The following is a 27,357-nucleotide window of genomic DNA, read 5'->3' as shown; positions in this document are numbered from 1 at the left end:
TTAATTACATCTTAAGAGGAATTAAAATACATTTACATTTATGTAACACAATCTAGTTAAAATTTGCTCCACTTTTACCACGGATTTAAATCCATACTTGACTAGTTACACCTGTAGAGTGTAATGGATGTAGCCACCATGACATCAGCCATTGACTCGTCTTTTGAAGCCTTGAGTTTGCATTTTGACCATCACCATCTTGGATTTTTGGAACCAGAAGTGACCATATTTGGAGGAGAGGGTGGAGCTGACTCTAACGCTAGTTGCTAGCTTGGTTAGCACGGTGCGATTACAGTCTATGGTTAACAGTAATAATGCCAATGTTAATGCTAATTTTCGCCAGCAAAAAACAGGCTTACAACCATTAAAACTAAATGTACTTACTGGAAAAAACTGAACATCCACCTCCTTAGAAGGTCTTTAAGTACAACCAAATGCTGAACAAGACTTTTTAGGTGACCAAAATATTACAATTAACTTTCATTAACAGAAAACACGCTGAAATAATGACGGCTACGGCTACGCCTATACCCTGTGAATATGGATCATGGTTACCTTACTTAACCAATGTTGTCGCTGTGGTAGTGACTTGCCTGTAATGGCACCCACGTGTAACTCAAATTTAAGCCTTAATAAAATTCAAACGGGTGAGTAATTTGAAAATTCACCCCCCATACAGTTGTCATGAAAGGGGAAATTAGCTATAGAGACCAAAACTGTTTTGTGTACCAGGCTGTAAACATGTTTATTTCTGCTGTAAAGTTGAGCATTTTAACCTGGGGGTCTATGAGGACTGACTCACTTTTGGAGCCAGTCTCCAGTGGCCATTCGAGGAACTGCAGTTTTGGCTTAATTTTTCAGCCCCAGAGGTTGCCGCTTGTTTACACTATTCAAACGTTTGTATGCTTTGTTGACAATATTTCTGTTCTGTTCTACCACCATACCACCAACCACCATAAGAAGTTTCACAGAAACAATCCTAACTCATGTACCACTTCCACTTACTAGCTTTTTCCAAAGCTTTCACTTCCACTTACTAGCTTTTTCCAAAGCTTTCAGCAATATCACACAGTTCATTAGCAGTTGGTCAAACTATTTCCAAACTCAAGAATGAACTTTTTTAACATTTAAAGAGGCACTTCACTGTTTTTTCACATGTAGTTCAGTTTACCCATCACGTGTAGCACTATTCAACCTGTGAAAACTGTTGTACAATGTCTTTTGTCGCTCTCTGGGGTACTTTCCAAAGTGAAAAAAATTACGACATACATGTTATCAGTTATCTATATATCTCTATCATCTCTATTTTTAAACAGGAATCAGGAAACCTGCAGTATAAACTGGAGGTGAGGGGTTTAAAAGAAGTGGGTATTTAGGGGGCAGAGAGGATCTAATAAAAGACACTATAGTGTTGCATTATGGGAAATGTAGGATCAAGTGTTTTGGAGCTTGTGTGTTGGCCTTAATGGGCAGGGTATCAGCCTCTACAGCATCAGTTTTGACTTTTAATCTGTCTTGTGTGTGTTCCCCCAACTTTATGATAGTGCGTTACCAAATAGCTGGAGTGCCCCTTTAAGCCAGCTGAAATGCAGCCTAAAAGTAGCCTGTGGAATCACAACAGCAACTGCCCAAACATTATGTCTATCTCCATGACAACCAAGCAAACTGACAAACTGAGGAAAAATGAATGATACAGTTGAAAGCTATGCAAAAAGCTATTAAGTAGACTTGGATAGTTTTGTCACAATACTAGCTATATCCAAGATGCTCATAAACTGGATTCAGAATTGATTTATCTTTTTTAAAATTAGTTTCTTGTGCACTAACTGTCAAAATGGTGCCCTGTCAACACTAGTACACAGCGTACACTTGATAGAGTTAGTATGGAATTAGGTCACAGTGTTTGCTCTTTAATTTTTGGCATACAGCAGTGAGGAGCGGCAAGGAGCGGCGTGGAGCGGTGAGGAGCGGCGGGGAACGGTTAAGAGTAGTAAGGAGCGGTGAGGAGCGGTGAGGAGCTGTAAGGAGCGATGTGGAGCGTTGAGGAGCGTTGAGGAGCGGCGAGGAGCGGCGTCGCTGTGGGTGTCGTGTGGGAGGAGTTTAAGTAAGATGGCTGCGGGAGAGGGAAGAGTATTTGAGAAATCATCAAATGGGATGTTTATCTCTCGCTAACAGGATGCACAGCAGCCCGAATGAAGGAGTGGTTAATGTTTTAGCTTGCCCGACTCAGTATTGTCTAGCTCGCCAGTTGTCTTCGGATAACTTGAGCGCTGTCCATCCGTTAACTGCTCTGACATTGTGGAATTCATTAGCAGCTAGTCGTTAGCAACCCACCAGCGCTAACTTACTAGCAACCAGCTAGCAGGTACCCGTGGAAATCAGCACCTCGCAGCAACTGTTGAGACTCCTACATATATATATAAGGTGAGTAACTTCTTAATAACTTAGTAGAGAAGAGCATCAGCACGTTAACAAGATGAATAAACTATATCCATGGTTGACATTTCGTAACCAGCTAATTATCTTTGCAGTACCAACTAGCTTGCTACATCATCTCGCCAGCTTCGCCTGGCTAATGTGAGATCTGGCTGTGGGATGGTGACTTAAAGATCAGGGGTAAATAAAGCACAAATGCGATTAAGGTAACTTGAATAAACCAGCCAGTTTAAAGGCAAGGTCATTGCATTTGTCGTACTATTTTGTGGTTGCAGTCAGGAGCCATAGGTGCGCTAACAGTCTGTCAGGCTGGAGGGGACACATGACTCAAAACACTGCAGTGATTGATGCCTGGCTTTGCATGTTCCGCGTCCTGACTGAAATAATTGGATATCGTTTTCCTTGAAACTCTGGTACCAGGAGTGCTTTAGCTGTTATGTTTAAGCTTGTCAGCTGCAGCAATGGCAATGAACTCTTCAATAATCTGCAATCTGAAGACACCTGAACACTTGAGTGGATCAATTCTCGTTATCAAAGGCGTTGAGGGCTAAAGTTACACTCTGATGACAGTACTTTAACAGATTATATCATGATCCATTTATGAATGCACTCAAGCATAGATCTGGATCTAATATGAATACTTTTTGAGTGTCCACTCACATTAGTGTTAAAAACTTTTCAAGTATGGAAAGCAGTAAATGCTTGGTCAGACTCTTCCTGACTATGATCACATATTTCCTGATAGGAAAAAGGTAAATGATTTTCTTTCTAGTTTGACAATCTTAACTCAAGGTCCACCTACAACTAACTTTCAACCACATCTCAATTTTAGTTTTTAGAAGGTGTCAGAGCTGAAATGATTAGTCTATTAATTGATCAGTTGACACAAAATTCATCTGCAACAATTCTGATTGTTGATTAAGTTATTTTATAAGCAAACATGCCAAAAAAAAACTGATTCCAGATTGTTTTTTTTTTTGTCCTCTGTGATAGGAAATTGATTATCTTTGGATTTTGGACTGATCAACCATAGACTGTGTTTTATGTCTATATGTAGCCTATGTATGTCTGTATGTCAGCTCTTGTATAGCTTTTGTTTTATTAAGACAGATGGAAGCATTTGGGAGGTTTGACTTACTTTGTTGAGTATAAATAAGGATTCTTAAATAAAAACATATAAGATATTAAAAGAAAAAGTTTTGATATTGGTACCCAACTAAGTAGATTATGACAATTATAGCCTGTTTTCTGTTATATAGTGGTTTGCCATAGCAGTGCACTTTAAAGCAGAAATCTATTCTAACAGAATTCGTTTGGATGATGTTGTTCACTACATCAGAAAAGCTAAGTTGCACATTATTTTGTAAATGGTTTTCTACCTTTTGAAGCTGGGGTTGAGATGCTGGTTGTCATAGTGAGGGGTGGTGATTACAGAGCGGACGTGTTGGGATCAGTAAACAGGCTACAGGAAGTCAAATATTCCTTTTACAGCTATCCACATTTTCTGCTGTGTTTAAGAGCAGCTTTGCCACTGATTTAACATGCACAGTAGGTGAATGGAAAGACCACATCTGCTCGTATCTGTCGCAGCCGTCGTCAGAACTCGATCCAGATTTTAGTCGCTCTCGTCCCGTCTCCCCCCTCTGAAGACTCCCCTCGTTCTATTGCTGCAAACACAGAGGTGATCGGTGTGGTTCGGTCGTTAACATGGACAGTGACAGCAATAGAAATGTGAGGAATGTGGAGGACATTTTCACACCTGTGCACACCTGGACAGTTCCTGCAGAAAGCATGCACGGCTGTTAGTTTGTTGATATTAGGAAGCCACAGAAACTTTTGGAAAACAAGCTCCACTTTCCTAACATAAGAGAATATTACAAGGCCTTTAGACTTTTTTGGTGTGATACGATAACAGTCCAGAGGAGCTGTGGTCTGGTGTGTTTGATCACTAACCTTTAATAAACTGTCTTTATGAAGGCAGCCTCCCTATGCTGGAATCTGTAGTTGAACTTTGAGCTGGTTTTATGATGCTTAAGTGTGTGACCTGAAAAATAAAACACATTTTGAATTTCCCTGTGATAAAAGCTCATGTGAGCTGAGCGCTGCATGTCAGGATATCTCAGAAGTCTCACGGTGAGGCAGACAGGCTGACGTGTATTTAAGGTAATTGCATTTATGGTGAATTATAGTTAGCCTGTGTTTTCTGTGAGCTCGTTTTCAGTCATTTTGCTGTAGATGTATCTGCTTTGACTCTTTACGGGTCGAGTGTTTTTCTGCTTTCTTGTCTGGGTATGGATTCATCTGGTGTATTCACAGAAATGATTGGATTTTCTCTCAGTGTCTTTAACTTTGTCTCACCTGCTGAGGGAGGGTTAATTATTAAAAAAACCCAGCTTGGATGTTACATTTTAGCTGCATGTTTCAGTGCTGTTTGTGTTCAGCTGCTCATATAACTGTTGTATGAGAAATTCAATAAAGCAAAACATGGAGACTTATTGATTTAGGAAAGCCGAGCCAGAAGTCATCAAATCTGTTACTCGTGTCTGACCCGAGACCAAGTCATGTGACTTCAGTCCACATCATGTGGCCACAAGTAAAAACAAATACTTTTGTAATCCACTTAAAAGTCCACTTATCTACACTTCCATTTAAACAGTGTGGCACTCAACTCATTAACCCATTCATTGTCCTTTTGACTCACCAAAGTAACTTGGAGAATGAAAGCAAACAGTTTCATAGAAATGGATTTCAAGAGCCATTGAGAGACGCTTTTGACATGAACTTTGAACTAAATGTAATACAGTGAGAGAAATCTAACTGTGAGAACTGGGTTTCTCTTACAGGAATACACCACTGAAAATCTTTTGAGTATAAAACGGGCCTGTAGTCTTGAAAGGTGAATATTTGTGGTTTGCTCCTTCATGGGGGGGCAGCAGCTGTGGTCAGGTTGGATTCACAGCAGTTACAATGAAGACCTAGAGTCACTCCAAAAAAAAAAAAAAAAAAAAAAAGGACATCAAAATGTGTAAAACAATCCTGCAGCATAATGCACTTCTCCACTCTGGATCCATCTGTTCACTGCTTCTGGCAGATATGTGGAGCAGAGACACAGGAGTGATGCATGTATCTCTGATGTGGAGAAACTCATCAGGTGGAGAGCATTTGATACTTACAAGATGTTCGGCTAACCTGACGCACCAGATGCTTTGTTACACAGAACCATCCGAGAAGTCGTCCTTGTAAACTAAGGGCTTATAGATAGTTAACATTAAAAGACAGCACGCAGTGTCGGAGTCAGTATTTGTGCATCCGCCGAATGTTGGTTCCATTTGTGCCGGTGTTCCAGCAGTCAGTATATCTTCAGTATAACAAAAAAGTGAGACAGGAAAGGTGTCAGTGATAACGATGACATGTTGGGGATTTAAATAAGCGCCCGTCGCCTGCAGCTCTTCATCAGTTCACCGTGGCCGCTTCCTCTGTTATCATTACTCCGCTGCGATATTATGTAAAACCGATCCACCAAAGTTTAGTAAGAGTTATCACAAACACACTTTACATATGTCCTCAGCCCTGACCGCATAGATTTAGAGATTTTAATCTGCTCTCAGGCAACCGCTTCCATGTTTCTACTTGATATCATCTGTGTGCTACAACGGTTTTTAGTCGATTGAGACATGGGTTTGTTTAGTGCCTTACACGTAGAGTCTCATCAAATTTAGTAAAGCCCGGGTTTTCCGCTAGAAAAGTTGTCAGGCCCGGCGGGGTGGAGGGGTGGGTGGGTCGCAGCACATAGTAGCAGAGTGAGACATCTGGTCAGCTGCTCTCATGTCATCCCGGGTGTCGGTGCATGTTTTCAGCAGAAACTGCTCAGCCTGCTCTCTGATGGTAGGCGGCTCGCTCCGTTAGCTGCAGCCTCACCGTCACACACACACGCTCTCGCTCTCTCTAGACCGCACACTCCTTACGCGCTGAGATATTCCTTGAAGGAGCTATGCTATTTGTATAACACGTTTTAGTTTGGAAAACATCTTAAAATGCATTTTTAAAAAAAATCCCAGATGCTTAGGCCAGGTGTGGAGGGTCAACTGGGCTGCTGGGCTTGCGATGCACTGGTGGAAACCCTGGTAAAGCCTGTGATTTGTGATGAATTGTTGTGTTTTATCTTTTTTGGGGGCGAAAAGGGCAGTTGGAGTACGAGCAGCAACACTGAGCGGTGCCAATATTTCTGAATGAAATAATTAACTTGTTAAATTTAAGTTATGATTTAAAATACTGAATTTGCTCGGGTTTTGCATGCACAAGGTGAATTGGCTGTTCATTGAAGGACTGCATGGTTTCCGTGGTAACAGCATACTGTAAGGCTGAGCTACGCAGATGCTCTTGGATACAGATGATGGATTTGTGAATGGATGGGTGTTTGGATGACATGATTGAGAGATGATAGAAGTTTGTCAGCTGTCAGGCTTTTTGCTGAACAGATTTTAGGGATGTAATTAGCAATTGTGTCAATTTCCAGTTAGTCTAAAGATAATTTTTCTATCAATTGTTACATCTAAGAAATGTGTGAAAACTGTGAAAAATGCCCATCAGATAATCTAAGATGATGCGTTCAAATCACTTCTTTTCTTAAACCAACAATCAAAACCCAAGTCATCCATGATAATAAAAGTCTGAAAGGTTGTGAAAAGTCTTGATTAACATGTTGAATGTTGTGTTTGTTTCTGTCTGTTTACAGAGCACAGAGTGCCCTGACTGTCCTGACTGGCTATGGAGTGGTGTTGGCTTCAGACTGGATGACAGGGTCTACAGGGAGGACAGGGTTACACAGTTTCTAAAGCAGCAGCGGGCTTTTCCTAAACGTACACTGAGTGGCAGTGACAGCCGACCTCCTTCTCTCCGTGTGGATACACTCTCCCTCCCCGTTCTCCCCCTCCTCTCCTCCCCATCTCCCCATCTCCCCCTCCTTCCCGCATCATCTTTTCCTTTTCTTCCCTTTTTAATTTCTTTTTGTCTTCCGTCGCCTCTGACCGTTCTGACGGAGCTCCCTTTTCTCATCTCTTGAGTTCTTGTGACCTTTGACCTGCCTCCCACCGCGCTCCAGTATGAGCTGGCTGAGCAGGTTGAACCCGCGGGGTCCCGGGAGTCGGTCCAGTCGGAGCGCTACCCCCTCCAGCCCCTGCACCGCTGACCCGGAGACCTGCCTCATGGTGTTTGAGAACCACTGGAGACAGGTGAGCTGGAGATGCTCCTCTTCTCTTGGATTTTCATGAAACTGCATAGTTAGTTTTTGATCATTTGTGGTCTCAACTTCGATGCTAGTTTTGCAGAATAACATTTTACTCACCAACTTCATACTTCACACTTGCAAACACTTGAGCAATATTATCCAAACCACTTATTTGAAAGTACTCACTGTAATTGTGTGTGCATGCAGTAGGACACGGTGTGATCATCTTTGTTTTATTTCATAAGAAGTGTTTTAGACGATTACGGTAAATGGGCATTTTTAAAAAAAACGTATGTTAATGTCTCACTGCTTGCATTGCTCAACTATTTTGCTGCAGAGCTGTCAGACTGCAGTGAATTTAACCTGTTTAGGGCTGCAAATAACAATCATTTTATTTTGTTTTACTGTTAAGTCTATTTAATGTTAGAAAACAGGAGCTCAAGGTGACTTCAAATGATGTGATTTCTTCAACCAACTGTCCAAAAATATTCAATTGATAATGATGAAAAAATCAAAACATATTCACATTTGAAAAGCCAGAACCAGATATTGTTTTTGCTGGATAAATAACGATGGATTTTCAGTTGATGATTGGTTTACAGCAGTAAACCTGTCACACCCCCGCACTATCAAAGTCATTTACAACAGTTGAGAAAATGCTGCATGTTTAGTCGTCTCTGCCGTGTGTAGAGCAGCGCAGAGATAAAAAGGTAAAAGTTCACTTTCTGTGAATAGTAAACGGAGGAGAAAGCAGTTAGAGTTCTCAGGCTCCGTCTTTGTTTTAGTGAATGATTATCTGTCCAGACACCTACAGCACTGTGGATGTTCACACGTTCAGTTGGCAGCGCCGGGGGCCGGTGAGAGTAATCAGAGTACTTTAACAGTGTGACTGGCTGATGTCCAATCACTGATTGATAGTTTTATAGGTTACACAGTCTTGTCACTGCCTAACAATTTCTTAAAATGTCAATCCGCCATGTTTTTAGTTTTTAAGCTCTAAAAAGTGTTATATAATAAAGTTTATTATTATATTTTTCAGAAGGCTTTAGAGTCGCATATGAGAAAATAAAACAAATATAACAAATGGTTTTGTGTGAAAGCGTGTTTGTACAAGCATGTCGGTTGCGAAACATTCACCAAACTGGTTCCCAGCAACATGGTCTTTCATGAGGCTCTGGCTTTCAGCTCATATATTCACCACACACACACGATTGTTATCTGCACGCAGATGAGCACAGTCATCATAGCTGTAGTTAAACTGACTGATAGACCTCTCAGTAAATGTTATGAAACCCTGGCTTCTTTATTCCGTAGAGCTGCAACAGTTATCAACTATTTTGATAAGTGATTTATCATTTTGAGTCATTTTTTTAAGAAAAAAAATCTAAAAATTCTCTGATTCCAGCTTCTCAAATGTGATGTTTTATACACCAAACGACTAATCGATGAATTAAGAAAATAAGCAGATTAATCAATAATAAAAATAATAGTTGCAGCTCTTATTTTGTCTAATTTTGTGGAGAATAGCATGTGAGTAAATATAATATGTATTTTAGTGCCAGCAATGACTTTTTATCCATCAAAATGTGATTTTATTGCATTGGAAATATCTGTAAATGACATAACATTATATGAATAATATAGTAATAATTAACATTTGTTATTAAGGGTGGAAGGTACAGCCAACACATCAAAGGAAGGAAGATTCTGAGATTCTTCTATATGCCATGACAATAAACTACATTTAAAGGATCTTAACCAGTCTAATAACCCCACTGTTGTCTGTTTACACAACTCAGAAGTTGTTAAACATAATTAAAATGGAATAAAAGTCCTGTCAGAGTTTAGTTATTTTGTAGTGGCTCACAGTAGGACAGCCAGTGTTAAGAGTTGAACATGACACCAAAACAAACTCTCTCTCTTCCTTTATTCAGGTCTCCTGGGTGTTGGAGCAGCACGAGCCGTCCTCCTCCAGCGATGACCTGACAGCGGTGAGGAATCACACCGATCAGATGTTATGTCTGCTGGCGGAAGAACGGCCCGCCGAGGGCTCGGAGGGCGCTGCCAACGTGACACCCATGGGCCCCATACTGGAGATGGTGGTCACTGAGAATATTCTAGAGTGCGTGGTTCAATGGCACCTCCGCCGCGGCCTGGACCCAGACAGCCAGGGGGCTCTGCTCAAGCTGTTTGAAATGCTCATCGGTCAGTCCCAGCAGCCCCTGCTGCAGCACACAGCCGTCCTCCATCCCCTGCTGAGGCTGCTGGGAGCATGTGCCGACCCAGAACTCGGTTGTCCTTCAGCCCTAGAAAACAGCTTGGTACTGCTGCTTAATCAGGTACACTCCTACTGTTTGTTACTTCTCTAATGTGTACACTACATGTAAAAAAAAATAACAGACCTGAAAAGATTATTTAAACCCACAAAGACTAGAGACACACACACACATTACTCTCACACAGTCAGGAAGGACAATCAGAAAGGAGCACATGTTGAATGACTGAAGTAGACTTTGATTCGAGTTGTGTCGCTAGGCAACCCCAGAAAGGAGGAAAGGAGAACACTTGGTGGACGTTTGCATGCAGGGAGTTTGCCTCTGTAATTTGGCAGCAGTATGCATGGAAAAAGCACAGGAAAGAGAATGCTACATGGTGGCTCTGCACTAAAATCTGATGAAATAAATAGAATTATTTATTATAATCATTGTGAGGATGTTAGCATGCTGATGTTATCATTACTGCGCCCAAGTACAGCCTCACAGAGCTGCCACCATGGCTGAAGATTCTTAGGATTTGTATCACTGTTTCATCACTTTTTTTCATACTGCGATCTTTAATTGTGACTCCGTGAATCCCGTCAGGTCTGTGTGTCCATGGCCCGGCAGCCGGTGGTTTTAGAGATGTTGTTCCGAGCAGCACCGGCCCAGCAGGGCTCCACCAATCTGCTGATCTTCTCCCTCCTCGTGCCGTTCATCCACCGGGACGGAGCCATCGGACAGCAGGCCAGAGACGCACTGCTGCTGGTCATGGCGGCCTCGGCCAGCCATGAGGCGGTGGCACGCTACATCGCTGAGAACTCCTACTTCTGCCCGGTGAGTAACGGTGCTCATGAAATGGTTTCGTTTTTAAAACAAACTATGAGGTCATGGAAAGTGTTGTATTTTAGATGTTAACTGGGTGGGGTTGTAGAGTGTGGTTAACAGGTGGGTTAGGGTTAAGCCTTTATAAAAACCTGGCTGTAACTACCTGTCACTTAGTTATGATGGATTGTATATTTTCTCATTTCCTGATTTTTAAGTAAAGTTGAAAGATAATTCCAACATACCAAGACCACAGAAAATCCTCATTTCTGAATGTTTGGCAGGTAGCAGTAGAGGTTATAGATTGGGATCCAGTAAACATAGTTCTGTTCAATAGTTAACTTCCATTTTATAATTTGTGCAGGGTATATCAAACTGCAGGTAACCATAGCAACACTACTAAACCGTCTTGCTATTTTAGAAGTTAATTATAACTGATAATTGAAGCACAGTAATTGGCCGTTGTATAAGGGTGATAATGGACTCCACCTGTCGGGACAACTTGTTTATTTGTTGTTTACTTATTTTTAACATATTCCTTATTTTGTGATTGCATAGAACACACTGAGGGTTTATACCAGAACACAAAGAGGGTTACAAGCAGATATACACATGAATATGACCAATGCTTTAATAATGCAAAACTGATTAATTGTTTAGTCAATCATTCAAAAAATAGCATCAGTTTTGATGATCAAATGATCATTGTAGGTATTTATCAAGCAAAAATGTCAAGTGTCTGGTTCTAGCTTCTCAGGTGTGAGGATTTACTGTTGTTCTCTGTTCTGTGTCATTGTGAATCAAATATCTTTGGGTTTTCGGCTGTCACTCGGACAAAAGAGGCAATTTGATGGTGTCATTTTGGGACGTGTGTGCACGTTTTTGTCACCTCATTGGGACCTTTTCCAGTATAAACACCGACTAGTAGTCCTCATGGGGACCAAAGCCTGGTCCTAATGAGGCAAAACCTCATTTCCTGGTAAAGGTTAGGGGTAAAGTGTGAATTGAGGTTAGTTAAAGTTAGGGTTAGGCATGAACTGGTTAGGTTTTGGGTTAGGCTGTCCACAATGAATGGAAGTCAATGCAATGTCCTAACAAGGATAGCTGGGCAAACTTGTGTGTGTGTGTGTGTGTGTGTGTGTGTGTGTGTGTGTGTGTGTGTGTGTGTGTGTGTGTGTGTGTGTGCGCCCGCGTGCTGTGTAATTCTGATGCATTAGAGATGGCATGTGATAATGGAAGGGGAAGGAGATGACTCTGACAGAACATTAATACTTATCTACATCCTCTCAGCTCTGTCTCAACCTTGAACACTTCCTGTAAACGTCTAAAAAAAAAAAAGAAAGAAAAAAGAACCACCTAACTGAATTTCACAAGCTGCTTGTGTTTGTCTTTAGTAGAACTCCTTACTGCTGCTGCACCACACAAATAAATACTGTATAAACTTCCAACATAGCTAATCAACATTTCACTGAGACTTAACCACATGATGGGATATTGCAGGGCTCCTAGTAGATGAAAACAAAGAGGATCTTTTATCAAATTATGATCGTATTTTAAACGATCATTTAAAATTCAGGATTGAACTTTGGGTTTCTAGTGGTGTGAACATACACTCTGTGTTTTATCACATGGTCTGTAAACAAGAGAAAATATTAAAGAAGGCTGTGAAGGAAGACTGAGTACCAGTGTTTGCATGTTGTAGTTCTCTCCAGCTGCCACTGGGAGGTACTAAGGAGCCATATTTCACTGATTGCACTTGTATGTCTAATTAAAGTGTCGCAACGGAGCGACACCGAGGCTTCAAAACTGCATTATGAGAGAGAACAGTGTTACATATCCAATCTAGTCTATGATGCGTGTGGTTTAATGCTTTGGTCAGTTCTCTTATCTTTTGCTCTGCCTGTACACTGTGCTGTGAAAGAGCTGGCTCAGCTATTTTCTGCTCGTCCTCCTTCCAGCAGCTTCAGTCTGACCTACTTACTGACTAGAGAGACCAGTGGAGGTGGCATCAAGGAGCAAATGCTCCTCTCTGCCTCAATCGCACTGTTGTCTGCCCGTGCATTCTCTCTCACACTCTGCAGTCTACCTTGTTTTGACATTAAGGATGTAGCAGTAGATTCTTCGACCAGCGTAATGGACCTCTTAGTGCACAGCGAGCAGTGTTTATCACACACACACTGCATCTCTTTTCTAATGGGCTGGGTTCAATGAAGTATTCCCACTACCAGGTCCAGGTTTTTATGTCCATTGTATTTATTTTTAAATATCACGCAAGCAAAAATAAAAATTATCTGCTGTCGTCAACACACTAAAGTATGCAAGGTCACTCACCTGAGATGGCTTTAAATTGGGACTCTTCCATTACCTCTGTACAGTTCATACTGGGAAGTCTTTTTGCATGTCCAACTTCCATTTTCCAACCACTAAAGTTTGCTGAGTTGTTGCCCGTACACTCACTCACACTGTTATTAAAACAAACTGTGTTTTCATCAGACACAAGAGAACACTGGTCAGTATTATGTATATTAGAAACATATCGTTTCCTAGAATAAACATAGAGGGTAGAGTTGAGCAATCTTTTGTCTTAATCTCCAGCTCCTTGAGCAAGAGACTGAGCCCAAATACCAGGCCACCTTCATGACTGTGTGTGTGTGTGTGTGTGTGTGTGTGTGTGTGTGTGTGTGTGTGTGTGTGTGTGTGTGTGTGTGTATGTGTATGTGTGCATGGGTGAATGAGAGACCTGTTGTATATTGCTTTATACAGTAAATGCAGTCCATCAATTATAATTGTCTCTTCAGTTGTCAGTGATAATATTTAGTTAATAGTTAGGATATATCAAGCTCATCAGTCAGGTTTTTTTTGTTGTTGTTGTATAAAAAAAATCCAGGTATTTATCTGTGAAAATGTGTAAAAACTGAAAACAGCGAGCCTTAAAAGTCTCCGCTGGTTTAGCATTGCACTTTTTGGAAAAGAAATATCAAAATTGATGCAGCAGAACCAGAGATATATTTTTTATTCCATGCATTCGTCCCCTTGTCAAAACCTACATTACCCATGATGCAACTTAACAGATGACAGCTCAGTTGGAGATTCAGGTGTGTTATGCTGCTAGTAGCAGCTAATGTAGCCTGGAGCTGCTAGCCTCCAGCAGAGAAGAAGAATGGGCTACAGAGGTCTGTCAACTTGACTTCTTTCTAACTCCTCATCCCCAGATTTTTTTCATTTTTCACACTTGTAGTCTCCAGCCCCAACCAACACTGACTCAAGTGACATCACTTGAGGAAATGTATCAGATTTGATGCGGCTCCCTCTGGAGACACAAAAGGCTTTATACTACCTTTTCGACGTATGCAGTTGTACTCCTTAGCACCAGGATGCACACATGTTTCCATGGGAACTCTATGCTCACCAGCTGCACCGGGACTGTCGAGGTTCAGCAGTCTGACCTGTAGCCTCTGTGTCTCTCCTCAGGTGCTGGCCACAGGCCTCAGCGCCCTCTACTCCTCTCTGCCCAGGAAGATTGAGGTTCGAGGTGACGACTGGCACGCCCTGCGGCGGGAGGACTGGATGGGCGTGTCGTCACTCGTGCTGTTCATGAACTCGCTTGAGTTCTGCAATGCTGTGGTGCAGGTCTCTCATCCCCTGGTCCGCTCCCAGCTTCTGGACTACCTCCACAACGGCTTCCTTGTACCCGTCATGGGTCCCGCCCTGCACAAGGTAGGAAAGGGATGAGTGGCAGGTCTTCCCAGAAACAAGGTCAAGACTCCTCTGGATAATCACAGAGCTCTCTGTCAACAGTTGGAATAGTGACTAATTTGTTGTTTGAAAATATTTGCCATGGTTAACAGATGTTAGGGAGGTCTTTGAGTTTTCTTTGGACATTGTTCCCAGAAAGACACACTGATGTTAAGACTTTCAAATTCTGTTGTGCGTCAGAAACTATCTGCATTACTAGATTCCACTAGGAGTATGTGGGGAAAAAGTACAATTTCTGTGTGAAAACAGAGAACTGTGTAAACTGATCCTTTAAGGAAAACAGGGTGGGGTGTACCACTAATGATGTGCCATATTTGAAGATGACCACTTTGTTATTGCTCCTCTTGAGTTACTGGAATACTTCTTTTGTTGTGGAAGTGTTTTTGCAGGAAAGTAAGAACAATTGTGTGAACAGATTTGTTTGCTGGACTTTCTTCAAAAGATGACTCAAGAGAATCAAAGCAAACAGCTGTTTCACAATGTTTGAACAAATTGTCCTTCTGCATGTTTTTAATCTTAGACTTCATCTTATTCAGAAGACCGTTGTCAAATCGCCTTCTTATGCAGTTTTGAGACAAACTTGTGTGTGTGTGTTTGGTTCATAGTCATCTGTGGATGAGATGATCGCTAGCACTGCATACCTGGACCTTTTCCTGCGGAGCGTGACGGAGACATCCCTCCTCAAAACCTTCCTGCGCTTCATCCTGCTGCATCGCCACGACAACGATACCATCCTGGACACACTTCTCACACGCATCAGCAGTAATTCAAGGGTCTGTACATATATATATATGTGTGTGTGTGTGTGTTTGTGATGGAGCCTTGAGGACCTCATATGAACCTAGATGCGTGGGTGGTGAGTGGGCTTCAAGCAAAAAAATTGATTGAAAATGATTCCAGCAGAATATAGAAGTATTTGTTTTTTTTTTTTCAGAGCAAACACAGAAAAGTAAATGTCATCAAGTTTGCTGCTTCTACTGGTTGTTGCACATTGTTCTTATTTGGTAAATCAATCCACAGTCAAATGTGTGCACACAGTCCTCAGTTTAATAAATTCTGAACCCTCAAAATAAACAAATTCTAGTCACTGGGAAACAGTCGTGTGTTTAGGAAAAAAAAAACATGATTCATCCTGATATCATGTTGCAAGTTTCTCCCTTTGAAAGTGGACGTTGAAAATCTATGATCAGTTCATTCATTCATTCAAGCTTTATTTATACAGCGTGGGCAGGAGCGGATCTATAGAAATATTCATGGAAAAAGGTTGGCATGGAGACTTTAAGGGGTGGTAGAAATATACAGTATATGTGCTTATTTAATCGCAGATAAATAAAAATAAATTGGGTATGACTGGAAAGCTGAGACTCTTGTGTGATGGTGTTAGTCCCCAAAGTAGTCATTTCATTGTAGTGAAACCATTTTTTTTTTAAACTTGACCTTTCTGTATAAAATGACCCTGTTGTGACACACAGTGCTGAGCTGCATCTCAAATCAATCTTCAGGCTCCCAGCTTTCAGATGATGTATATCACTTCTATGTGACAGATACTGTTGACCTGCTGTCTCTCCCTATTTTCTGAAAGTAAAAGTAGTGCATTGGTTTTTGGTTGGCATTGGTCAAATTGGTTTTAATATACATGATCTGTCTTTGGATAATAACTGTAACTTCTGACCTCTGTGTTACAGCTCTGCATGGTATCATTGAGCCTCTTCAGGACTCTTCTCTCCCTGAACTGCGAAGACATCATGCTGCAGCTTGTTCTCAGGTATGTGCACATCTGAGCACGTCTTCCTAAAGGTTTTATTTTTATTTCTATTTTTATATGCAAAACATAATGTGGAAAATATCTCGCCTACATACTCAGTCATTCAGCCTTTCTCTATGAGTTGTTGGAAGGTACAGCAGTGTGTACAATTCTAGTATTTTTGTCCCTCCATCATTTGATTTTTTTTTTTTTTAAGGTGTATCTGGCTATTTAGCTTCACCAGTTTTATTTATCTGTAAAATAAATTTACATATTGGAAAATAAATGCTTGAAAAGAAGATTTTTTTCGAATTTTTACTAATATTTTGTCAGCAAATCCAGTTTATATGAATGTTTCATCATCAGGATGATTGAGAATCTTGATAGACACAATAACTACAGTTATCAGTTAAGATTTCCAAATAACTACTTTTATCTGAGAGCCTGAATGGGCTGCACTACCTAAAATCAAATTAAAGATTTGTGCGTGTGTGTGTGTGCATCTGTGCGTGTGTGTGTGCGTGTGTGTGTGGTTTGGTACCAGGTATCTGCTGCCCTGTACCCATGTAATGCTGAGTCAGCGTCGTGCCATCAGGGAGACTGACATGTATGGAAAGTCAGCAGACAAGTTCCTGGCACTGATCCCAGAGTGTTGCCGGCTGAGTGCAGTGCCCTCTGCTGAGCGGGACGAGGACTCTGCATTCTGGGGCAAAGGTGACCAACAAACGCCTGTGAATAATGAATATTTGACATTTTATAACTGGATGTCAACACCCAAAAACATTTTTAATTTTTAATGACAATCCTGCCGCCACTGCATCCGTCTCTTATTCTGTGCCACCTTTTGTGAAGATGATGAGTCATAGATTGCCTCCCTACTAAAAGTCAATTTCATGGTGATTGTAACTCCAATGAGAGGAAAGGATGGTAAAAGTTCAGTGTTTCCTGCACATTTATGTTTTTCTTTCTGACACATTTGCTTCTGTTTTGTCTGCCTGCAGTGCTGAACAGCCCCAGCACAGAGTCTCCAGCCCCGCCCAGACCCAGCACACCGTCCCGCTTAGCCTTCTTCATTCGCCAACAGAGTAGTGGAGGCGGATCAGGAGGCGGGGGTCCCTCTACCCCCACCAGCGTGGAGCCGCCACAGCAGGGTCCTCCCAGCCCTCACCCAATGTCCCCTGATAGCCCGATGCACCAGCAGCAGGCCCACACAGAGTGTCTGGACTGGGACTCGGGCTACCTAGAGTACCTCAAAGATGCCCGGCGAGGCATCGAGCTTTGCTCCTGGGCCTGCCGTGACTGGTCGGCGCCTTACGACGGAGAAAACCCCTCCCCGAACGCGGCCCCTCCACCCCCGCCTCCTGCTACCTCCACTCCTTCCATAGCGATGGTCCCTGAGCACTTCTCTTTCCAGCAAGGAGGAACCAGTAACACATCTCCAGGTCAGCAGAGGGCAGCCATCGTGGCGGCGGCACGGTCCGAATGGAGCAGCTCAGAGCGGGACAGTGGAGAGTGGGACGTCACCATCGGCAAAAACAACTGCATCAGCCTCACACCGCGCTCCAAGAAACGCAGCCTGCAGAGAGAGGAGCTCCTGCCAAAACCCGTGCCTCCTCTCGTCCCTTCCTCCTTGTCTTCAGCCGCCCCTTTATCGACCTCCCACCCCACCTCGTCCCCGGCTCCTCACATTCCAACCTCTGCCATCACTGTTAGTTACCAGGCCATGTACAACGGGACGATGGGGTCGGGGGATGGCTGCTCAGACAGTCGGGATAGAGGACTGGAGGTAAAGAAAGTGAAGAGAGACTTGGGCGAGCAGCAGTATTTGGATGAAAATGCAAATCAAAACGGATCCCTGGTCACATGCCCCTCCCAAAGCTGCACTGCTCTCCCACAGTCAATATTTAGCAACAGTGACATGAATGATGCAAAATCTCTTTGCCCTAAGCAGATTCCCTCTCCGAGCTCCATCACACAGCCAATGTCGGACACCAAGCTGCTGACCAGCGACACCTCAAACCCGCACAGCGCATCCTCAGATCTTCCAGAAGCCAACCAGACACAACAATCTGTAGAGAGTCTTATCGAGGAGCTGCTGGAGCAAGCACCAGGAGATCCACAGCTCCCCGCAGACTCCAACGGCCAGGGCATCAGCATCGAGGCCTTCAGCCAGGAGCTGAGGGAGCTGGAGGACCGGGTGAGAGAGCGCAACAGAGCAGCCTGCCAGCAGGAGGAAAGCACCAGAGTGTCCCTGACCGCTGAGCGGCAGGAGGAGGAACAACAGCTGCCCTCGGGCCTGGAGGTGAAGCTGACCAGTGACGTTAAGGGAGATAGTTCTGTAGTGACCATCTGCAGTCCCCCCAGACTTCTCAATCAGCCTGCCTCTCAGCCATACACAGGTAAGATCAGGCATGTTGGCACCTTCCCGCAGGGTTGTGGGGGTGTTTATTTGTGCCTCATAACGTAGCCGTTATGAAAAAATCACAAAATAATGCATTCATTCTTTCACAGACAGCCACAGTCACACACACATAACAGGCAGTAGGCAACAGACAACAGGCGTTGGTGTGGAAGTTCTTCACTGTGAGTGAAGAAGACACAAAGCTCATAATTTTTATACCTTTTAAGTCCAGAATAAGCTGTGGAGGAACAACCTAGAAAACATTTGGAACAACTAAGTGAATCAGACACTTAAAAACCATCACGGTGGTGAACATGCCCCATGTCAAGAAGAAAATTATAAGTTATTTAAATAGTTAATGAACAGTTGAATTTCAATATTGCATTGAAGAAAAGTTACAAGAATGTTTGTAGATGCTGTTGATTATAGTTCTTAGAAAGAATATATAGAAATATTTAATATTAAATTCTCATAAAGAAAGAACATCAGAATCGGCAGGTCAGACTTTTAATAAATCAGAACCGGTCAAGAAAATTGCAATCATTGCATCTCTAATCAATTCATTAACACTGCATTGACGCATGTTGCCGCAAATAAAACAGCTCATGCCTGCAGTAATGATGATGATAGCTTTAACTGTTATAACCAGTGTTACTTGCCTTGAGTTGATAACTTGATGTGATTGAGGAGAGTAACAAGCTACAGTGAGAGGGGCGGATCACACACACACACACACACACACACAAACGCTGAATACAGAGAGAAAGAGAGTTAGGAGTTATTGACAGCTGTATCATTCATTATATGATACAACTTGTTAAACTGTGTGTTTGATGGCCGAGATTCTGCATGAAATATGTTTTTTTCAAATTTCATTTCATTTGTGTTATATCAGTGATTTTGTATCGATACTGTATCTCTGACTAGTTCATCTTTACACCCTTACTGCCATCGTTGTGGCAAATGGATATGATGATGATTTTGTTCTTCATGTATTGTCATGGTAGTCATATACTTTCATTAGAAGTCTTTTATTAGCAGACAAACTGCTGGCTGTTTGAGGTTTATCAACATAACAAAAGATTTTGACATGATCCAGCGCACTGATTGGCTGGCAGAATCGCCGTCTCCGTCCCATCCTTTACATACCATAAATAAATCTTTTTTGTGTATGATGCATATAACAAGATGGAAATCTAATTCAGACCTTGAGAATTAAAGTTAGTAGGTTGATTAGTTTGGTTTTGCAGTTGTGAAATTACACTGAGGGGAAGTTCTGGTTGAAATAATGAAATGATGAAAGCTGAAGCGGTGAGGAATGCCACCTTCATGCTTCAACAGCACTTGAATAACTTTTCTATCAGGACTATCCACCCCAAGACAGTTGTTGTACTTTGTAATAATCTTACTTCAAATGTGCAGTTCTCCATTTTTCCATGAAGTCAAAGTCCACAGTTCATAGGTGGCACCACAGTGGCAGCACTGCTGAAGAATTGCCCCATTTGACATACAAGCTGTTAGCGCACCCTGCTATCTATATCTCACAGTCTGACTGCCTCCACGCCACCGCACTTATTTAAAAAAAGCTGTCAAACACGCATCTGATCTCATCCCAAGTTTGTTCACAGGCAACTGAGCTTAAGTTACGTGTTTTCCTACCATCCATCTCTCTCTCTCTCTCTCTCTCTCTCTCTGCAGGTCCGTTCATGGTGGTTCTGTTTGCCAAGCTGGAAAACATGCTCCAAAACTCGCTGTACGTCAACATCCTGCTGACAGGCATCGTAGCCCAGCTGGCCTGCTATCCTCAGCCCCTCCTACGCTCCTTCCTGCTCAACACCAACATGGTCTTCCAGCCCAGTGTCAAGTCACTGATCCAGGTACCGCACCCATTATGAAATGCCTTATACCTTTCATTTCAAGTGTGTTACATTGTTAAAGCAAGTAATAGTTTCTGTATTTGTAGTTGAAGTGATTGAGTTTTCTGTTTTTAGGCAGAGCTGTCCTCTTCCAGCCCACCTCACTTCTGTGCTAGCTTGTGTTCCAATAGCATCAGGCCCACAATGATTTTTGCAGAGTTTTTTTTTTTTAGTAAAAAAAGTTTCTAGAGAGCTCCTACTGTATGTCACATGAAGTTTGCTGAGCACAGTAATGATCCACTATTTAGATTTGAATGACAGCGGCCTTTTCTGTTGCTCCACTGTCAGGACAAACTGTCCTCACTCATCACTGCTGTAAGGTTCTGAGGTTAGCTCATAACACAGGTTATTCTTATTCAACACTGACTGAGGAATCACTGAAGGCCTGTTCATACTCTCCACGTCCACATGGCTGTGCAGTCGCCTCTGTGGACATGCACATGGACGTGCACAGCCCAATATTTGTGACCGTGAGGACTGTACAAGCCAGCTGCATGTGCTAGCAAAACAAACAGGTCTGTGTCCGCAGATGAACAGAACCACGTCTGCGTGCAAGTCCGCAGCTGTCTGTGGAAGCAGAAGACATGTATTGGCCTTAAAAACAATCAAATCAAACATCTGAAGCTTTGTTCCCCGACGCTCCTCAGGTTCTAGGTTCTGTGAAGAACCGTATCGAGGCGTTTGCAGCCTCCCATGAGGACTTCCCTGCCATGCTGAAGAAAGCCCAACAGTACCTGGTGGCCCGAGGCAAAGTGGACTGGACCGACTCGCCTGCTGTCCCCACCCTGCGGCGCTCTGATTCACTGGGTGAGCACGGATACAAGACACTATTTTATCTGTTCGTGTGTTGTATGTTCTTAGTATGTATGTTGCTGATATCAGATCAGGCAGACGTGGATGGTTGATGGTTGGGTTCTGCCTTTTCTATCAGCCATTGAACCGCAACAGAATCCGGTTCCTGCTACAGTTTGTAAGAAACCTCTTTGCATAGTAATCAAAGACTAAAACATGTGATGATTGATACAACCAGTCACTGCCTCCATCTCCACAATACAGAAAAGATGTAACAAGTTATCTTTGTATTATTTAATCTAAAATCTTCCTTTAAAGTCGAGGCAATTTTATTTATAGACTGTTGCACAATTCATACAGTGCAGCAAAATTAAGTTTAATAATGAAAATATAACCAGGAGATTTACCCACAAATTATTGACATAAGAGCAATAAAAATAAATTTAAATGATATAATATTCTGTACATACCCATGTATAGTTTTAGATGCAAGCCTGATAAATAAATACAAAAACATAAAAGCAATAAAACATCAAAGTGTAATGAGGTGAGTCCTGTTGATTATGTGAAATGAATTCTCTTATTTTATCTTTTTTTCAAGATGCAAAGTTTCTGAATCAGTGAATTGGAAACAAATAGTTTATTTCACTGCTGTAGCTGAATTCATTTTTTGAGTTTTGAAGGTTAATCTGAGAGGAGAAGGCTTAGCTTAAGATGTATAGTTTTGCTGTAAATTGTTAGCAAATGTCAAATACTGTATCATAAGTGGAAACATTCATTCTTGACTTGACAACATCCTCGTTAGCGCTGCGATGACTCATGAACGTCATGTCTTCTGGTTCCAGTGAAGAGTCGTAAGCCATCTCTCGGAGATCTTATCCTCCGTCACACCAACAGCCCGACCCGGGCTCGACACGCCGCTCAGCTGGCCCTGGCACACGTACGGGACGGCGGCCAATCCCTGCACAGCGCTCTGTTCCGCGGAGGCGGAGGTGCCTCCGGCCTGGAGAAGCAAGCTGAGGCGCTTCGGGTGAAGAACGCCGTCTACTGCGCCGTTATCTTCTGTGAGTTCCTCAAGGAGCTAGCTGCCTTGGCTCAAGAGCACGCTGTCACTCTACCCTTCCCTCACAGCCAGGAGCCAGAGGAATAGACGTAAACATTAGACTCCTCAGTTCAGCTCTTAGCCCCCCCGTTTCTTTTTGTTTCAGCTGTAAACAGAGTTATAAAGGATTCTCTAATGGCCAGAGGACAGACTGGAGCACTGAGACTTTTCTGTCGCTGAAGTGTTTGTCTGCTACGACAGACAAAAGCAAGATGAACGCAGTGGCATTTTTGTACCAAAATCATTATAGGATACCTATAGGACTGGAGAGATTTTACTCATCTGTAAACTTTAATGATATTGTGCATATCATGTATTATATTTACATTCTATACACAGAAAATCTCAGTAGATAGCTTGAGATTTGGGATCTTGTATATACACGTACCATGGTACCATATTCATGGTAAAAAGCGACAAAGTAAAGCCACAGATAAAAGAAATAGGTGCACATACTGGTGCTAGTCGATACTCTTAGGTTTTAAGTTGAAAGGGTGCTTTCAGGCGGCACAGCAGAGGTTTTATCCTCAACAAACTCACGACAGACACCAAAAATAGTTTGGCATTTAAAGCGTAGGCTAGTTAGCTCAATCAGCTTCGGCCATCTCTGTACGATAAGCTCATCTTGCTTTCGTCACAGAGGTTTTCATCCTCAATCAAGAACTGGCCGATTTTAGAGAAAAGCGCACAGAAAAGGGGCTGTGATGTTTGCAAAGACTGGTCATCAAAGAACGAGATGAAAAACTGGAAAACCGGAGAGGGAGCGCGCCACTTCCACTCCTGTATATCAACACGACCAACACAAATGTACTGGAAAAAAAACATTTCAAGTAATTCATGCCATTTTTTTTTTTTTTTTTTTTTTTATTTTATTTTGTGTGTTTTCTGCAATCACACCATTTTCTAGACATATCAGCAACATGTGGGAGCAGGTGTGTCTGTCGTCGTGTATTTTTTTTTGTTTGTTTTAAAGAACGGCTCCTTTCCATCAGGAAGCCGTTCACCTGTTGCCATAAAGAGGATGTGAGATTGAAAAAGGCAACACTGCTTTACAATGTGTGTCATTTAGTATTTTTAAGAAACACTAAGAGAAGGGAAAGATTTGTTTTTTTTGTTTTTTTTTTAGGGAGCGTTGGCATGATTTCCATTCCCTTTAAAGTGACAGCTGAAAAAACTCCTGATGAGGCATTCACTGACTTTTCTTTAAACTGATCTGTCTGTTCAGCTGGGAGCTAAAAAAAAAAGAAGCTTTTAAGATGCCATTTCAATTTTCCCATTTTTTTTTTTTTGTTTTCCCTACCTTCAAGGTTTTGTCTCTGTCTGGTGAGACAGGCCAACCTGAACACACGACTGTTCATCTCGGAACTTAACATGCTGCTATTTTTTAACACTAACACCCATTTTTAATAGCTACGATCTCTTCATTTGATAGGTACCGAGTATAAATGTGTATGCGAGCATGTGGAGGAACTGGTGCCAGCGTCGTGGTCGGCATTTAATTTATTTTTCGTGTCTGAGGTTGAATGAAGGTGCAGCCACACAGTGTTAAAAAGCTTTCGGCAGGACAGGAGTATTCACTTTATTCAACTCTCGTCTTTCTTCCTCAACATGAAGCATCCTTTTAGAAGCTTTGCATCGGTAGTAGTTAGTTTTGTATGACAGCTATGCTTTATATTACAGGTATGTCAATTCTTAATCATTCCTGATCGTTTCCCAGTTCTTTTTCAGAAACTCATCCAGGAAACTGAATGATTAGGAAACGACTGACCTGTAAAATAAAGCTGATGACTGCGTTTTAAATCCACCTGCCTATGACCCAGCTTTTTTGTGAAATAATGAGGTTTTTTGCACATACTAGCCATTCTCTCTCAACTTTTTAGCAGTAGAGAAACTGCCTCCCATCCTCAAAAGTCTTACATCTGAAAACTGAAATCGACCCATATGAACATGCCATTTTTTTTTTTTTTTTTTTCCTTTTTTTTGTTTCCAAGTGTTTTGACTCTCTCAACAAGTTGAGGTCTTCCCAACTTGTCAAAGCCATAGCCATGGTGGTCATCTTTGTAAATGTTCTCCATCACTGCTGTAACTCACTTTTCTATGGAATTTGTACACATTTTCTAACACCCCACTGTTTGTTTTTTAAGCACCATTTGATTTTTTTTTTTGCATGCCAGTTAAAGCCAGGTGTTTAATTAAATGTAGTGTAGGGTAAGTTTTATTGGTTTGTGCAACAGTGCCAAGCTCAAATTAGCTTCCATGCAGTAGCGTTTAGTGAGTCATCGGGCTGCCTGCAGAGATCAGCGGCGGCTGAATGTTTGCTCTCGGCTGATTTTAAATTGGTACAGTAGAAAAATCTTCTGTATTTTACCCACTGCCATCCGTCCGTCCATCTGTTCACCTAGTCTACAGAACATCCATGTGTTCGGAACAAGATTAACATTTAACCTTGATTCCCTTTTTTCCCTTGCACAGAGGAAAAAAAAGGCAGAGGGCCTTACTCCTCACTTTTACTCTACGATTGTTTTTATTAGAAGTTCTGTTGAAGTCAACGTTCAGCTTCTTCTTCAGTTACTACACAGGTTCAGACATTGTAACTAAGCAGTTTCACACATCAGTCAGTTATCTGTATTTCTGTGATACGTTGGTGGACACCAAAGACAATCTCTCTGAATACCTGAAACTCCCAGTTTCTCTGTTTTAAGCAATCATAGACAGCTTAAAGTTACACAATCTGAACACTGGAACAAACCTGATTTAGAAAGCACTTTTTAACTGTTGAAAATGCAACAAACACAAAAAAAGGTGCCAATACCTGGTTTAATTCTGTTACAGTAAAAGTGAAATGGCCAAACACGACAAAATGTATTTTTTATCACCCTCCCTCTACAATTTTAAAGGAAAATGTTAAGGATAAGACAGAAGATATTATAATACCACTGCTCTCAGCAGGTTAATTGCCCAGTAATGTTGCTGTGACGTAGTTAGATAATAGAACCAATGGCCAGACCTACAACAGTAAGATAAGAGTGAGGTGTGTTGCTGAGGCTCAGCCCTGATGACAAAAAGGGAGTAACTCAGTGTTAACATTGGTCCTGTGCTACTGATTTTGTTTTTCTGATTTTGGGGTTGTAGCCCATGCACACTCATTGCTTTTTAAAGAAATACTTGCTTGTATTTCATTTTTAAGACTACAAAGATGTTGATGTGACAAAGTTTGTAACGGGGTGATTTTATAAGGCATTATTATCCTGCCAGAGACTTTGATCTCCTCCTGCACTTGTCAGACTCACAGTAAGCAGAGCTGGGCAGCGCTGATATGCAAACATGTAACTCGCAAATGTAATGAAGGCTTCATGTTTATTGCGACGGATTATCAAGTTTTATCAACGTTGTTTTTCATATGTGAACGGCAGCAAATGGCTTCCTCTGCTGGTGGAAAAGTGAACCCTCCAACTGTAGAAACAAGTTAGAATCATGGTGACAGACAGACAAACACCATTACTGATCATTTCAATTTACTTTTGGGAAATCAAAGTGTTTAGTTTTAGACCAAGCAGCTACTATGACTGAATGCTGAAGCCGATGCTTCTAATGGCCACTAGAAACCTCACTGTAATGAAGTGACTGAGAAAACCAAATTCCAACCAAAAACTCTCTTAGAAATAGTTAGATGTATAATCTGTTCACAGTAACCAGTCAGGGCCTCAAAAATATATCAAGACCAAGCGTCTTGGCCTATCACAGTCAGCCGTGGCGGTTGCTGTTCCCCTGTCCCACCTCAGCTCTACCTAGCTCTACTCTATTTGATAAAACGTTGATTTCCAGACTTTAACCGACAAAGAGAGCAGCGAGCAGTAAACCCAAAGCTAAGCTTCACAAAATAATGTGTAATGTGTCACAGATTTGCTGTTTTTTTTTTTTTTTTTTTTTGTTGTTGTTGTGTGTTTTAGGCAGATGTTTGAACACTACAACTGATCTAATAGAATCCTTCAGATGAACATTCACATGTTGTGAGTATATTCAAGGGTACACGCATTTCACACAACAAGCCAAAGCGGTTAACCATCACTGACTTTCACTTGAATTTTGGATGTTTGAACGCCCCGACACAACACGAAATCAAACACAACTCATGAGATTTCACTTCACAGTTTCAGTTGCAGGTATAAACGGTTAGACAGTTTATCTCTTCCAATCATTTCGACTGTATGAATGCTACAACTCAAACTGTTATGGCTGTTTTATTTTGAAAACCTGAAGAACTCTGGTTAGAATTTGCTCTTGCAGTCGATTCCTTTCCACATTATGTACACTTTGTGCCATGTTTGATGTAGATTTGTGTCATGTGTTGATTTGTAATGCTTATCACGGGATGTACAGTATGTACAGCATCTTCTCTTTTTTTTTTTTCTCTCTCTTTCTTTGAAAAGCTTTGACTTTTCCCTCTGACATTTCTCCCCTGCGATCTATGCAAAACATGCTCTGGTGTCCCCTGTTTGAAGCAGATGAGATGACGTGGACTGGTGTAATGTGTAAATACTGTAAAAAAAAAAAAAAAAAAAAAGCAATGGGTCAAAAATGCAGAGGTATGTGACATAACCAACAGGACAGAATGAAAATCATGCTCAAGTAATGTAACGATGAATGTTGTCAGAAATATTTTTCTATATTTTGAAATCATTAGGAAAAAAAAGGACAAAAATACAATGTGGGGAAAAAGCTGTCAGAAGAACACTACAAAGGGAATGTTTTTATTAATTTATAAATTCTTTGCCTAGCAATATCGCATGTGTCCTGGTGTCTTTTCTTTGTTGTCTCATGACTGTATGAACTCATCATATATCCAGTCTGGTAGAAACAGTGGGTCCAAACCTTTCTCGTGTTTTAAGAAATGTCTACCCAT

At 41.7% G+C, this 27,357-nt stretch overlaps 1 protein-coding gene across 2 annotated transcripts; it reads left to right on the top strand.

The window, feature by feature from the left end:
* Positions 1-1,061: 1,061 nt before the first annotated feature.
* Positions 1,062-27,237, top strand: fhip1b (FHF complex subunit HOOK interacting protein 1B). 2 transcript variants are annotated; one of them, XM_067604469.1, is made up of 12 exons: positions 1,062-2,424; positions 7,179-7,667; positions 9,598-10,002; positions 10,525-10,755; positions 14,215-14,460; positions 15,105-15,272; positions 16,185-16,264; positions 16,788-16,957; positions 17,245-18,642; positions 20,343-20,521; positions 21,208-21,367; positions 22,198-27,237. In XM_067604469.1, the coding sequence occupies exons 2-12, from the start codon at positions 7,539-7,541 to the stop codon at positions 22,500-22,502; spliced, it is 3,471 nt and encodes a 1,156-aa protein (XP_067460570.1). In that variant the 5' UTR covers positions 1,062-2,424; positions 7,179-7,538; the 3' UTR covers positions 22,503-27,237. The 2 variants fall into 2 exon arrangements, with proteins under 2 accessions (XP_067460570.1, XP_067460569.1); XM_067604468.1 differs by having other exon boundaries at positions 7,172-7,667.
* The last annotated feature ends 120 nt before the right edge of the window (positions 27,238-27,357 follow it).

The sequence above is a fragment of the Thunnus thynnus genome, chromosome 11 (genome assembly GCF_963924715.1).
Source record: "Thunnus thynnus chromosome 11, fThuThy2.1, whole genome shotgun sequence".
Classification (NCBI taxonomy): domain Eukaryota; kingdom Metazoa; phylum Chordata; class Actinopteri; order Scombriformes; family Scombridae; genus Thunnus; species Thunnus thynnus.
Note: the sequence above shows the minus strand (reverse complement) of the source record. Positions and strands in the feature narration are given on the sequence as shown.

Bases quoted from the DNA above. Each gene is read 5' to 3' on its own strand.
- fhip1b (XM_067604469.1), top strand. From the start codon at position 7,539: ATGAGCTGGCTGAGCAGGTTGAACCCGCGGGGTCCCGGGAGTCGGTCC. The intron at 16,958-17,244 runs GTGACCAACAAA...GTCTGCCTGCAG, and splicing joins CTCTGCATTCTGGGGCAAAG to TGCTGAACAGCCCCAGCACA. The intron at 20,522-21,207 runs GTACCGCACCCA...GACGCTCCTCAG, and splicing joins GTGTCAAGTCACTGATCCAG to GTTCTAGGTTCTGTGAAGAA.